The 13,919-nt window shown below is 49.4% G+C and overlaps 1 protein-coding gene across 11 annotated transcripts in view; it reads right to left on the minus strand.

The window, feature by feature from the left end:
- Positions 1 to 5,103: 5,103 nt before the first annotated feature.
- Positions 5,104 to 13,919, minus strand: part of PRDM2 (PR/SET domain 2) — a 125,855-nt gene continuing 117,039 nt past the window's right edge. For all 11 annotated transcript variants that reach the window (XM_063631795.1, XM_055262623.2, XM_063631790.1 and 8 more), the window contains 2 exons: positions 13,561 to 13,704; positions 5,104 to 7,015 (listed from right to left, as the gene is read on the minus strand). In XM_063631795.1, coding sequence (XP_063487865.1) covers positions 6,990 to 7,015; positions 13,561 to 13,704 — 170 coding nt within the window. In that variant the 3' untranslated portion in view covers positions 5,104 to 6,989. The remainder of the gene's footprint in view (positions 7,016 to 13,560; positions 13,705 to 13,919) is intronic.

The raw sequence follows: 13,919 nt of genomic DNA on the forward strand, positions 1-13,919 counted from the left end.
ACTGACATCCAGGAGAAGCCGGGAGACTAGAAATTCTCAGGTAATGATAAGTGGGAAGAATAAACCAACAGGCCCAAATGAGAGGTGATGAGCTACTTTGGACTGAGTGTTCAGGGAAGCATGCTGAGAAGAGCCACGTGACTAAGCAGAGAAAGTCATTGCAGGCAGAGGAATTAGTTTGTGCAAAGGGCCTGTGGCAGAAGAGAACTTATGTAGCCCAGGAGCAGAAAGACGACTACTGTGGCTGCAATGAAGAGGGCAATGGGAGTGGGGGGAAGGGTGCAGGATGAGGCTGGGGGGCATCTAAACCAGAAAGGGGAGTTGAATTTTATTCTAAGTGCATGGGAAGACTTTGGAGCATTTTTAGAATGACTTGATTGGATTTAGAGATATGCACACAGCCCAAAGAAACATACAGCATCCTAAGCTGCCAGTACCAGAACTAGGGGCAGACAAGTAAGGTGGTCAGGGTGCGAAATGCAAGGAGATCCTCAATCTCAGATCTGTCTACGTGCTGACTCTTACTGGCCCTCAGTCCCCTCTCCCAAACCCTGTATAGAAGCCACCTGATAACTGAGTCCCATGACCAGCCTCACCCTCTCAGCAAACCCACCCTCCCTGTCTGACCCGCTCTGGACTAGGAGGAAGGATCGGGAAGGCATGGGAGAGCTTTAATCTGCACTCAGCCCATCGGGGACCAGCTGAAGGTTTCGTTTGCTATGGGTTGGCCCCCTGCCCCCTCCCCACCAGCCTTGTAATGAGGGGAAACTCCAGGCCAGGCTTCCTAGAGCTGGGGGTCAGCAGTTCTGTCTTCTCAGCTGAGCCATGACCAGCAAAACTGTCAGGACAGTTTGAGTTTCCGGTCCTTCAGCCCAGCGGACTCTCACCCTCAGCTGGGCACCCCACCTCACATCACTGCATCTCTCCCCTTACCTCATGCCGGACGGGGACCCCAAGCCTGCCTCTTTGGAGTAGGGAGTCCAGGGACCGCTTTCCAACCCCTCAGCTGAGCAGCTTTGTGGCCCCCACAGCTCCTTATAACTTCAGCCTTAACCACGAGCACTCGGCTCACCTACTTGACCTACCCCTGCCTGGGCAAAAGCCGGATGTCCTGGGGCCTGGACTTGAGGGAGGACCCCATCTGCTGGCGGGAGGTGGCATCACAGCCTCAGGTGAGCTGCCGGGTCCTTCCTCTGCCCCGCTCCCACCTGCGGTACCCAAGAAGACTCTGTCCCAGCCACCGCTGATGTGTTTGGTGAGCTGTGTGTGGCCTCCTCGCGTTCCCTTGGTAAACACACGTACAGTCCTGGTCACTCAGCAGGTTGCCAAATCCCAGACCTCACCGAAGTGCTGGATCCTACATTGCAGTCCCCACTGGGTTCCCTCTAACCTGCCCCAAGGAAGTCGAAGCTGTCCGCATTCTGCGTGCTGCTGCCATAGAGGTCTATGGGGGCTCCCTGCTTCCCGACCCCTGTCTCAGTACTGCGGTCCTGTTTCTCCACTGAAGACAAGTGATCAGGTTCAGCAGGCTCTGTGAGGCACCTGGAAGGTGGGCGTTGCTGGAGCCAGTCTCCCTTTTCCTAGGAGCGGCCCAGTGCAATGTTCTAAAAAGTCACCAGAGACGCTGTTGAATGCAAACTCCAGAGCCTCTGGCAACCTCGATTTGTTGTTCTGGTGGAGGCTGGAATGCTATTTTCAATCACTGCCATGGCCATAATCCTCAAACAGCGGGCATTCAACTTAATGGGACATGCCGAGCTTGTTGACAATACAACAACCTGAACCCCATTCTGATTCAACACTTGCTGTGGTGGAAACCAAGAATCTCTCTTTTAACAATAGGACCAGGTGATCCCAGAAACAGGTAAGTTTACTTACACTAAAGAGACCCAGTAGTAGGTAATTTTTATCCTCACTGAAACATAGGAAGGTGGAAGTGACTACCATCCCCTTGTACAAACAAGGAACCAAGCTGAGGCCAGTGACCAGCCCAAGGTCACAGTCAGTATGGAGCAGAGCTGAGATTAACCTGGGGCTGGTGCTCCAACACCTTTTAAACCTGTGTGTCTTGTATGGGTACAGATCTGGGCAAAGCAAAAGCCCAGGAGCTGACTGCTGTACCCTGGGAGTCAGGGACTGACCTCTGTTATAATATTTCCACTTGCAAGGTGGCTTGAGATCATGAGGAATTGCTAAAACAGTGGTAAAGGGCACAGCAAGGGACAAGGATGGGTGAGTAGGACATCTTGGCCTTGGGGCCCTGAAAGCCTTGCGTCCAATACCTGGCCCACATCTACCAGATATGTGACCCTGGCCAAATCATCAAACGTCTCTGAGCCTCACATTTTTCATCTGTGAAACAGCTATTGAGATACTCACACTGCTGGGTTGTGAGATGAGAGGGGATGTGGAGAAAATACCTGGCACATCACAGTGCTCAGTAAAGGGTGCCTGTATGAGAATAGCAGCCCTGGTCTTGGAGGCAAGGGCTGGCTTGGGTCCGGGTTGATGCTGAGTACGTGTGACCTGGAAGAGTCACCCAGTTCACTGAGCTGCATCAGTGCAGAACAGACATTAGACCCGCCCTGCCCACCTTAAAGCCCGTTGGAAGAATGGGATGGAATTATCTGTGGGAATATCTGATGAAGCTGAAAAGTAGTCCATTGATGGATGTCGTCATTTTCATTTTAATTCCAGGCTACTTGCAATACTAAGAAAACCTCTCTCCCTTCATGAATCTTTCTAAAGCCTAATGTGGAGGTTAGGTGGGGAGACCTCATTGGGATCCGCAAGAGTCCCCTGTGTCCCCTCCTCCTCCAGGAAGCTTTCCCAGATGACCCAGGCTGGATTTGAGGTCCCACTGCTATGCTCTCAATGCACCCAGGATTGGCCTCCACACTCTTCATTCCCTGAAATTGTTCACTTTCTCCTCCATCTACTGTCCCCACCTCCCCTAGCCATCACCACCCCCTGTGAGTCCCCCACTAGCAAGGCCTGTGTGAAATTCATCTCTGTCTGCCCAGACTAGGGGATGAGCCAATGTTGATGAGCTGAATGCATGGATTTCATCTCACTGGGACTCTACTTTGTTTACTTTCTAGATAACTGTCCTCCAAAGAGCGGATGGTTAATTGTATGTGTCAACTTGAGTTGACCCGAGGGTACCCAGATTAAACTTATTTCTGGGTGTATCTGTGAGCGTATTTCCAGAAGAGATTCACATTTGAGTCTGCGGACTCAGTAGATGGCCCTCCCCACTATGGGTGGCATTGTCCAATCCATTAAGGACCTGGACAGAGCAAAAGGTGGAAGGAGTAATTCGCCCCTTTTCCCCTCCCCAGCTGTTGAGCTGGGACGTCTCATATCTTCTCCTGCTCTCAGACTGGGATTTATATCAACTCCCCTGGTTCTCAGACCTTTGGACTTGGACTCAATCAAACCACTGGCTTTCCTGGGTCTCCAGCTTACAGAGAGCAGATCTTGGGACTTGTCAGCCTTCACAATCATGTGAGCCAATTCATTATAATAAATCATATATATATATCCTTCTGGTTCTGTTTCTCTGGAGAACTCTAACACATCACCACTTCTCCTTTTTAGAGGAAGTGTTTAAGTGAAAAGCTAGAACTTTGGGTTCTTCTTCCTACTTTTCTGCACTATTTGGATGTGGACAAAGACCATTTTGGGGTCTCCTTCCACCCAAACCCAAGAATACACTTGTCTTTCCTTCCCATCAGAATCCCCCTGTGCCCATCCCCATCCTCTTGGGACTCTGACACCTAACTCTGCCAGGATTTGTGATCAGGGAGATGGTTGTTCCTTCAAAGAATTCATTTACATGCACACCCAGTAGAGTGGCTAAAATTTTAAAAAGACAGTGCCAAGTGCCGACAAGGATGTGGGGAAACTGGAATCCTTATGTGTGGCTGGTGGGGATGTGAAATAATGCAGCTACTTTGGAAAATAGTTTGGCAGTTCCTCAAAATGTGAACTATTGAGTTGTCATATGACCCAGTTCCCTCCTAGCTGTATATCCAAGAAGATCTATGTCCACACAAAAACTGTCACACGAATGTTCATTGCAGCAACATTCTTAATAGCCAAAAAGCAGAACCAACCCCAAAGTAAATCACCTGAAGAATGAGTGAGTGAAATATGGTCTATTCCTACAATGGAACATTTGGCCATAAACAGGAATGAAGTACTAACACGTGCTGCAACCTTGGCGAACCTTGAAAACATTATGCTAAGTAAAGGAAGTCAGTCACAGAAGACCACATATTATCTAGTTCGACTTCTTTGAAATGTCCAGAATAGATAAATCCATAGGAACAGAAAGTGGATCTGTGGTTGCCTAAGGGTAGGGGCTTTGGGAGAAATGGGGAGTAACTGTTAATGGGCATGCAGTTTCTTTTTAGGGGTGATGAAAATGTTCTAAAATTGATTGTGGAGGCCAGGTGCGGTGGCTCACACCTGTAATCCCAGCACTTTGGGAGGCCGAGGCAGGTGGATCACGAGGTCAGGAGATCGAGACCATCCTGGCTAACACGGTGAAACCCCATCTCTACTAAAAATACAAAAAATTAGCTGGGCATGGTGGCGGGTGCCTGTAGTCCCAGCTACTCAGGAGGCTGAGGCAGGAGAATGGCGCGAATCCAGGAGGTGGAGCTTGCAGTGAGCTGAGATCATGCCACTGCACTCCAGCCTGGGCAACAGAGTGAGACTCCTTCTCAAAAAAAAAAAAAATATATCGATTGTGGAGATGGCTGCACGACACCGAATATACTAAAAGCCACTGATGTGTATGCTTAAGTGGGTAAGTGGTATGATCTGTGGATTAACTCTCAATAAAGCTGTTTAAAGACAAGAATGTATTTGCAATCAAAAGAGGTCTTTCTAGTCACAGTGATGTGGTTCAACTCGCTGGCTGGCAGGTGGCAGAGTAGCCTTACTTACCAGGTGGAACGTTTCCAGAGTGAGTTTCCTTGAGCCCTTGGTTCCTCCTGTTGCTGGGAGGGAGCGTTCAGGGACCCCCGCCCCACTCCCACCAAAACCACCAACACAGAAGACAGAGCACAGAAACCAAAATGATCACTCCCACGCTTGTTCCTCACAATCGCTCTTCACACTTTTATTGTTAATTCTCTTCACATGGCAGATATAGAGCTGTCATCTTGAAGACCACCACTGACCAGGAAACGCCACTTTTACAAAATTATCCCCCCTTTTCATGATTGGAACAGTTTTCCTGACCGTCTGGGAGCGTTGAAGGGTGACCAGCACATTTGCACATGCAAAAAAGGAGTGACCCCAAGGCCTCAACCACACTTCCCAGAGCTCACCATGGGCTGCAGGTGACTTGCCAGGTTTGGGGTTTGTGAGCTTTCCTCGCTGCTGCGGGGGGAGGCCCTCAAGAACTGAGAGGCCGGGGTATGGTTCATGAGTGTTAACATTTACGGGACAAAAGCGCATCATTAGGATAAGGAACAGCCACCGCACTTCATGCTTGTGAGGGTTAACTGTAGGAGTGGGTGAAAGGATTCCAGTTTAAGCAAACAACGGTTTTTAGCTGGGTGGGAAAGAGGAAAACTGTGATGTCGGCCAATGATCACCATTTTTCTGCCCATGTGAGGGTCTGCATAAGACCCTTCTCCTAGATCCTTATCAGACCCCATACTGCAGCCGATTGACTGACTCATTAAATAACACAAGTTATAAAACTTTAAAAATGGAGCATTTACAGTCAGGGACATAAATACGTGCTTTTAAAAGTGTCTACATACATATTTACAGAGTTGCAAGATCAACCATAGTAGCCCTGAAAAAAAAAAAAATCCCTTTATTGTGTGAAAAATCGTGCTCATCAGGGCTCCCTCTTTCCGCTCTGGGTTTGATAGCTCACTATTGAAATTGGAGCTGAGAAAACAGCACCCAAGTGGTCTCAGACATCCTTGTCTGGGGTCTGCCCCAAAGGCACAAAACCCAAGAACCCCACTGAACCGGGTCCAAACGCCAAGCTCAGCTCACCCGTTTCTCCGAGACATGGACTGACTGTCCTCCAGAGAACTGAAGTCAGCCCCGTCCACCCCTGGCAGGTTGGCCTCCGAAATCTCTTCTTCTTCCCCCTGTGCTTTTTAATCTTCCCTTTTTTTTTTCATTTCCCAATTTGTTTGTTTCCTATTGCAGCTAATTTGAGAAGCTCAGACACTAAAGGTGTTCGTGGTCCCACCAAGTGTGGCAATGAAGGGCACAGGAGATCCCTCCTCTCCATACACCATCCCCATTCCCTGCCCTTCCCAAGGGAGGAGATAGATCTGTAAGTGGGGACAAAGTCTTTCTCCCACGTGCACCTGATTTGAGGTTCTCTGCAAAGACTCAAGAGCAATGGACTGATGAGAATTTCAAGTCAGGAAATGACTCAAGAGCCAGAAACTCAGACACCTTAGTCAAGGAAGGGGGTTTTCCATGTGCTGGGGCCAACGGGAATCTTCAGGCTTGGCTCCAACGTGTCAATATGCTATTGATTCCCAGAGATGTTGCGGGGAGAGGGAAGGTGGGGAGAGAGGGGTGGTACTGAAGGGGAACTCGGCCTCCTCCTGAAGGCCTTCCTAAGGCTGACCCCTGGGTCAAACCAAAGTCCCCATAATGGCAAAAGACAACTCAAGAAGCAAAAAGCAGGGTCAAGGAGCTCTTGAAAAATTGCATAGTAGGAGAGGCCCCACCCCAACAGGAAGGCCGAGCTGCAGAACACGGTCCCAAGAGCTGCATCCAAGTATCATCCCAAAGGACAGCGTGGAGTCGGCCGTCTTCCTGCCGCCCCGGGGTTCGGGACCCTTGTTTGAAGACCACTCACGCACCCGCACGAGAACACGTGAACACACACACGCGCACACATGCACGCACGCACATGCACTCCCTTTCTCTCTCAGGCTCACACAACTGGGATAGGTCGGTACTCCCTGCAGGGCAGACCGCCAGTCCCTTTGGCTTCACTGATTCCAGGTCACTTCAGGTGCTGAGGAGAAAAAGAAAATAAAAAGAATAATGGTAAGCACACATTCAGTGCCGATCGCGGTGGTCCATGCGTTATTGCACTTAATTTTGTAACTAAACTGTTTATTGAAACATACCATACATAGAGCAAAAAGCACAGCTTGATGAATTTTCACAGTGAATACACCTGCAGAGCTGGCACCCAGATGAAGAATCAGAACACGACAGCCGCCCATCAGCCCCCGACCCGTGACCCCTTTAAGGATCCATGAACCCTCCTGCCCTTGGGAAGAACCACTGTCCTCACCTCTAACACCGTAGACTGATGTCACCCATTTTTTAAGTTAAATAAATAGGGTCAATCAGTAATCTTGAGTAATCTCCTCCTGCGTCTGGCTTTTTCCACCAAGTGTTTGTGAGAGCCACCCATTCTGTACGTGTGGTTGATGTTTTCAACCTTGTTGTTATGTAGTGTGCTATAATAGAAACACACCAGCTCGGCCAGGCGCAGTGGCTCACGCCTGTAATCCCAGCACTTTGGGAGGCCGAGGCGAGCAGATCATGAGGTCAGGAGATCGAGACCATCTTGGCTAGGGTGAAACCCCGTCTCTACTAAAAATACAAAAAATTAGCCTGGCATGGTGGCAAGTGCCTGTAGTCCCAGCTACTTGGGAGTCTGAGGCAGGAGAATGGCATGAACCTGGGAGGTGGAGCTTGCAGTGATCCCAGATCGCACCACTGCACTCCAGCCTGGGCGACAGAGCGAGACTCCATCTCAAAAAAAAAAGAGAGAGAAAAAGAAATACACCACCTCTATCCATCTATTCCTCTGCTGATCCACAATGGGGAACTTCCAGTTTGGTGCCATGTGAGTCATGCTGCTAGAACATTCTTGTATGTGTCTAGAGGACACATATGGTGCATATACGTATGCATTTCTGCTAAGCAGAAATGCTGGGTTGTAGGATGTCCATAGATAACATATCAGCATTCTCATAGGTGTTTCCTGGTGCACGTGGGTACATATCTGCTGAGTGTGTCCCCTGCAGTGGGACTGCTGGGTCCTGAGGTACCCACATGTTCAGCATCAGTCGACACTGCCAAACAGTTTTCCAAAGTGATTGTACTCCTGCTTAATTTCCTTTGGATGTTCACAACAACCCTCATGGCAGGCAACACAGATCCCCATTCTATATGAAAGAAATGGAGGCTCAGAGAGGAGAAATAACTTTAACAAGTCTGCTGATGATGAGCAGCAGAGGTGAGACTTGAACCCAGGTCAGGCTCACTCACTCCAGCATCTGTGTGCTCTTCCAGTCGGGAGGTGATGGCTGTTCTCACATGCTTCCTCCTCAGAAACCACATTCACAGTGCTTAGTCCAGAGCTGAGCACATGGGTGAATCCTTAATAATGTTAACTGCAGGCTGGGCACGGTGGCTCATGCCTGTTATCACAGCACTTTGAGAGGCTGAGGTGGGCAGATCACTTGAGGTCAGGAGTTTGAGACCAGCCTGGCCAACATGATGAAACCCCATCTCTACTAAAAATACAAAAATTAGCCAGATGTGGTGGTGGGTGCCTGTAATCCCAGCTACTCAGGAGGCTAAGGAGGAGAATCCCTTGAACCTGGGAGGCAGAGGTTGCAGCAAGCTGAGATTGCGCCACTGCACTCCAGCCTGGGCGACAGAGTAAAACCCTGTCTCAAAATAAATGAATAAATAGACGTTCACTGCATTGGGTTGAATTGGGCTGGGCCAAGTTCAGGGATACAGTTCTCTTGCCCAGTGCACCTGGTCACCATTACTATTACTAAAAATAACTACTGCTATTATTATGACTACCGCTAATAATGTAATATTTCAATAATAATAATACCAGTTGTTTATGGAAGGCTTATTGCATACCAGGCACTTTGCTAAGGGTTTTTCATTCACTAACCTATGCAATCTTCTCAACAAACCCATGAGAGAGGTATTATTATTATTATTATTAACCCATTTCGCAGACGCGTGAATTGAAACACAGTAGAGTGACGTAGCCACTGAAGGGATAGCTCCAGACACGGTGCACCTAACCACTACGCTATGTTCATTTCAATTCCCTGAAATGTCTCGATGGGGCTGGAAAGGGCTGTTTGCGGGTGAGTGATATGTCTTCAAGAGAGGACGCATCCCTTCCCAGAGGGACGCCTGCTTAGGCAGCAGACTGGCCTGTCTGCCTGTGCCCATGAGCCAGGGCAGGGGGAAAAAAAGGAAGCAGAGGCGGGGCCAGCTATGGAGTGGCTGCATTCCCTTGGCCTGGCGTGGCTAGCAAGTGTGGGTCTCCCCTGGGTCACGTGGGATCCATTAAAGGAGCCATCTTGCCAGTCCCCCACCGAGAGGGCAGCCCTCTGGGGAGGCCACAGCAGCAGGAGCTGGGGGCTGGACCTGAGGCAGAGGGGAGCTCTCATACGAGGGAGACGGGCCGGGATGGGCAACCTCTACACACCCCACTCCCAGGACCCCAGGAGGGAGCGCATGTCAGAAATCCTGCCCACAGAGGGCCCTGAGGCCGCTGGTCTTAGCCAAAGGAGCAGCAACAGCTGAGAGAAGGATCACAATGGTGGCCAGACAGGTGAGAGGCTGTCCCTTCCCTGGGCCTCTCGCTGAACCCCTGGGGTGGGAAAGACGCAGGGTGAAGACAGGATGTGCAAAGGAAGCCTCCCTATAGACTAGACAGTGCGGCACTTTTCTGCACTTAAAAGTGAACAGAAACCTCTGGACTTTGTGTAAAGGGGTGTAAAGGGGGTGCTGCAGAGGCTGGTGAAAGGCAGGGCTTGCCAGAAACCAAGCTCCTCTGTGTTCATTCTTGCTGCATTCAAACTGTCCGGGAGACAGGTGACAAAGCCTTGAATCTGGAATGGGCAAGAGCAGGCAAAGCAGCCAAGGCCATGGGACTTCGAGAAGGCCATCCTTTTTTCTGAACAAAACCCACATGCACACACAGTTTTGCAAGGAGGCACGGCCCATTTAGAAGTCGAGGATCCATCCCAGGAATCAGAAGACCAGAGTGTTGATGCCAGTTCCGCCACACGCCCCTCCGTGTCAGTTTCCGTCTCTGTAAAATGAGGGCTTTGACCTGCACACACCTTCCTGAACTAAAATACTTTGCTGTGGCATTTTCATAAATCTGGAGCTGTGTTAAACAGTGCTATGGACTGAACTGTGTCTCCCTAAAACCCTCATGCTGAAGCCCTAACCCCTCCCTGTGATGGTATTTGGACGTGGGGCCTTTGGGAGGTGATTAGGCTTAGATGAGATCACGAAGCAGGGCTCATGATGAGATGAGCGGACTTCTAAGAAGAGACACCAGAGAGCTTGCTCTCCCCCAGGCCCCCGCCACGTGAGGACACTGCAATAAGGTGGCCGTCTGCAAGCCAGGAAGTGGGCCCTCACCAGAAGCTGGCTATGGTGGCACCCTGATCTGGTACTTGCAGCCTCAAGAACCATCAGGAAATAAATTTCTGTTCAATATTTAAGCCACACAGTCAGTGGTATTTTGTGATGGCAGCCTGAGCTAACTAAGGCAAACAGTATAAAGAGATTTTTTTTTAATTATTTTAAAAATAATATAAGTAGCACATGCCTGGTGTAAATACCAATTTAAAAAATGGGAAAAAAGCTACATAAGATTTTAAGGAACAAGTTACATGAAACTGATGAGTTTGGAGCCTTCGTTGTTGGTGAGCAGAGACCACAAGATGCAGAGGCAAATGACGTTAGGCCTCTCTTCATTTGATCGCTTAGCTTGGGAAACTGTATGTGTTTTTAAAGAAAGCAAAAGAAGGCCACCACCTAGGACAGTGCTTGGCACTGGGGCAGAGCCTAAATTCATAAGGCTTGGCAAATGCTACATACATTTCATCTTCGTCATGGCCAAGCCTGCAGTGGCCAACAGAAATGACCCAGTCTGTTTAGAGCCAGTTGCACCTGGCTCTCCCTCCGGCTGCAGAGAATGTCTGCTCTGGGGTGGAAGCAATTCCTGGGTGCCCATCAACACAGAAGGTTCACACAGCAGCCTTGGCCACAAGGAGGATGCCGGACACAAACGGTTCCCAGAGTCGGCATTGTTCATCCTGGCATGGCCTCTCATTTTCCAGAAGATTCTAGCCACATCCTGTGACTCTTCTCTTGGGGCCTCAATTTTTCCATCTGTAAAATGGGAGGTATATCTCCCAGGGCCTCCCAGCTCTGTACTGTCTTAGAGTCTATTTCAACATTGTTCCATGAGACTCCAGCTCAGGGTCAAGTCTCCAGGTTCCCCTGTCAGGGAGCAGCTGGCCCCAGAGAGACAGGTTCAATTCCAGCGGCAGACAACAGACTCTCTGGGCAAGAGTGGATTTTATTTTTGCTCACCTCCCCAAACCCCAGAGGAATAAAGCCAAGCCAGAAACTCCAACTGCTTAAGAAAGAGAGAAGTAAACAGCCAGGAGCAGTGGCTCATGCCTGTAATCTCAGCACTTTGGGAGGCAGAGGCAGGCAGATCATGAGGTCAGGAGATCAAGACCATCCTGGCCAACATGGTGAAACCCTGTCTCTACTAAAATACAAAAAAAAAAAAAAAAAAAAAAAAAAATTAGCTGGGCGTAGTGGCGGGTGCCTGTAGTCCCAGCTACTCAGGAGGCTGAGGCAGGGGAATTGCTTGAACCTGGGAGGTGGAGGTTGCAGTGAGCCAAGATCGTGCACTCCAGCCTGGCAACAGAGTGAGACTGTCTAAAAAAAAAAAAAAAAAAGGAAAGAAAGAAGTGAAGTCTTGGGGTTAGAGGGCAGGCAGAAGGAAGAAAGGGTCTTCTCTTCCTGGCATAATACAAAAGACCTCAGAGTTTCAGAATTCAGCCCATTCTTGCCTTGAACTACACTCTCATTCCAGACGACCCTGGCTTGTGTTTTAACCAACGCCTTGTGTTAAGCAGGCATCCCCAAACCTAAGTGTGTCCCAGAACCAGGGAGCCATCTGCTAATGCAGGTTCCCTGGTCACACCCACCAGGATGGGCCTGTGCCATCAATACCCACCCACCAATACAAGCAGGGCTGTGGGGGGTGGTGGCCAGTCCCCTCCCTCCCATTAACCCCATATTCAACGTCTCTCCTGGGCCAACCGCTTCCATGCTGGGTATCTCACAGGGGTGATGTGACTTCCCACAGAGATGTGAACTCGAGATTTGCTCACTGCAAGCTCCACCTCCCGGGTTCACACCATTCTCCTGCCTCAGCCTCCTGAGTAGCTGGGACTACAGGTGCCCACCACCATGCCCGGCTAATTTTTTTGTATTTTTAGTAGAGACGGGGTTTCACTGTGTTAGCCAGGATGGTCTCGATCTCCTGACCTCGTGATCCACCCGCCTCGGCCTCCCAAAGCGCTGGGATTACAGGCGTGAGCCACTGCGCCCGGCCGAACTCGAGATTTTTTAATGGAGTTTGGCCCTATTCGTACTATAGTGCAGTAAATGGGGTTTGAGCCATTTTGGCCATTTTGTACATTTGGAACTGGACTCTGAGGTCTGTATTTATAACAGCATCTTAGATCTTCTGATGTATGATGTCCTCTGATCACTTTGAGATGCTGGCCTTGGGGATACAATGAATGCAGTCGTGTGGTGTCACCAACAGGGAGGGCCAAGCCTGCTCATGGGTCGCCAGCAGAACCCAGGTACTCCAAAAATGAAAAGTCTAGTTTCCATGTTTTTATCCAACAGAAATCTTAGAGTAATTCCAGGTTTTTACCATCAGAAAACCTAGGAAGAGACTGTTTTAGTCCAATGTCAATCTGAGTTTTATATTTTATGGATCAGGACAGATTACATATCCCTTATCTGAAATGCTTGAGACCCGAAATGTTTTGGATTTTGAATTTTTTTTGGATCTTGGAATATTTGCATTACATACTTGCTGGTTCAGCATCCCTAATCCAAAATCTGAAATCCGAAATGCTCCAATGAGCATTTCCTTCGAGTGTCATGTCCTCACTCAAGTTCAGATTTTGAGGCGTTTCAGATTTTGGATTTTTGGATTAGGGTGACTGCACCTGTATTATTTTTACTTTCAAATACATCATGAGAATAGGAACTCTGTCATCTCTTCTGGGCTTAACGCCTCTGAGGCAATTGAGAACTGAGTATAATTTCTATTTTTATCATTATTACTCCAGTAATGACTTAATGCTTACTATGTGGCAGACACTCTTCTAGGTGCTTTGTACATTTGACACTTGTAATTCTCACAATCACCCTATAAAGTAGGTACTATTGTAGTGCCCACTGTACAAATGTGGAAACTGAGGCTCAGAAAGACCAAGTAACTTGCTTGAAGTTCGTAGCCAGGAAGTGGCAGAGCTGGGATGTGAAACAGGTGGTCCAGAGTCTGCACTCAGCTAAGTGCCCTCCTGGAAGGAGGCCCTGCACCATGCCTGGTACACACAAGCAATCACACCCACCGCTTTCTCTCCTTCCCTCCCCACCCAAGACCCAAGCCCACACCCCCTTGACCCACCCAAACAGTGCCAGAAGCTGTTCCGTCCTGCCTCGTACCTGTCAGGGAGCAGGCAGAGTGTCTACTCTTTGAAGAATGGTCCCTGGAACTGGGCTGCAGCTGGGGCTTTGACCTTCCTATACTGCCTGGTGATGTACGGGGCCGCTGGTGGAGAGCATCGGGACGCCAAGCGGAGGCTGTAGCTGTGCAGGAAGAGGAACAACACACATTGTCACCAGGAGCCCAGCCCAGTGCCCTAGACATTGCTGAGGGGGCTTCCTTAGTGCTGGTCACCACTTCCCAGGCCCGGAGGGCAGGATTGCACTTCCTGGACACCTTGAGGCCAGGTGCCTGGCGTCAGCTAATAGGACATGAGCTTTAACCACCAACGTGCACTTCTCCATGTCCAAGCCACCAA

The sequence above is a fragment of the Symphalangus syndactylus genome, chromosome 22 (assembly GCF_028878055.3).
Source record: "Symphalangus syndactylus isolate Jambi chromosome 22, NHGRI_mSymSyn1-v2.1_pri, whole genome shotgun sequence".
In the NCBI taxonomy this organism is placed as follows: domain Eukaryota; kingdom Metazoa; phylum Chordata; class Mammalia; order Primates; family Hylobatidae; genus Symphalangus; species Symphalangus syndactylus.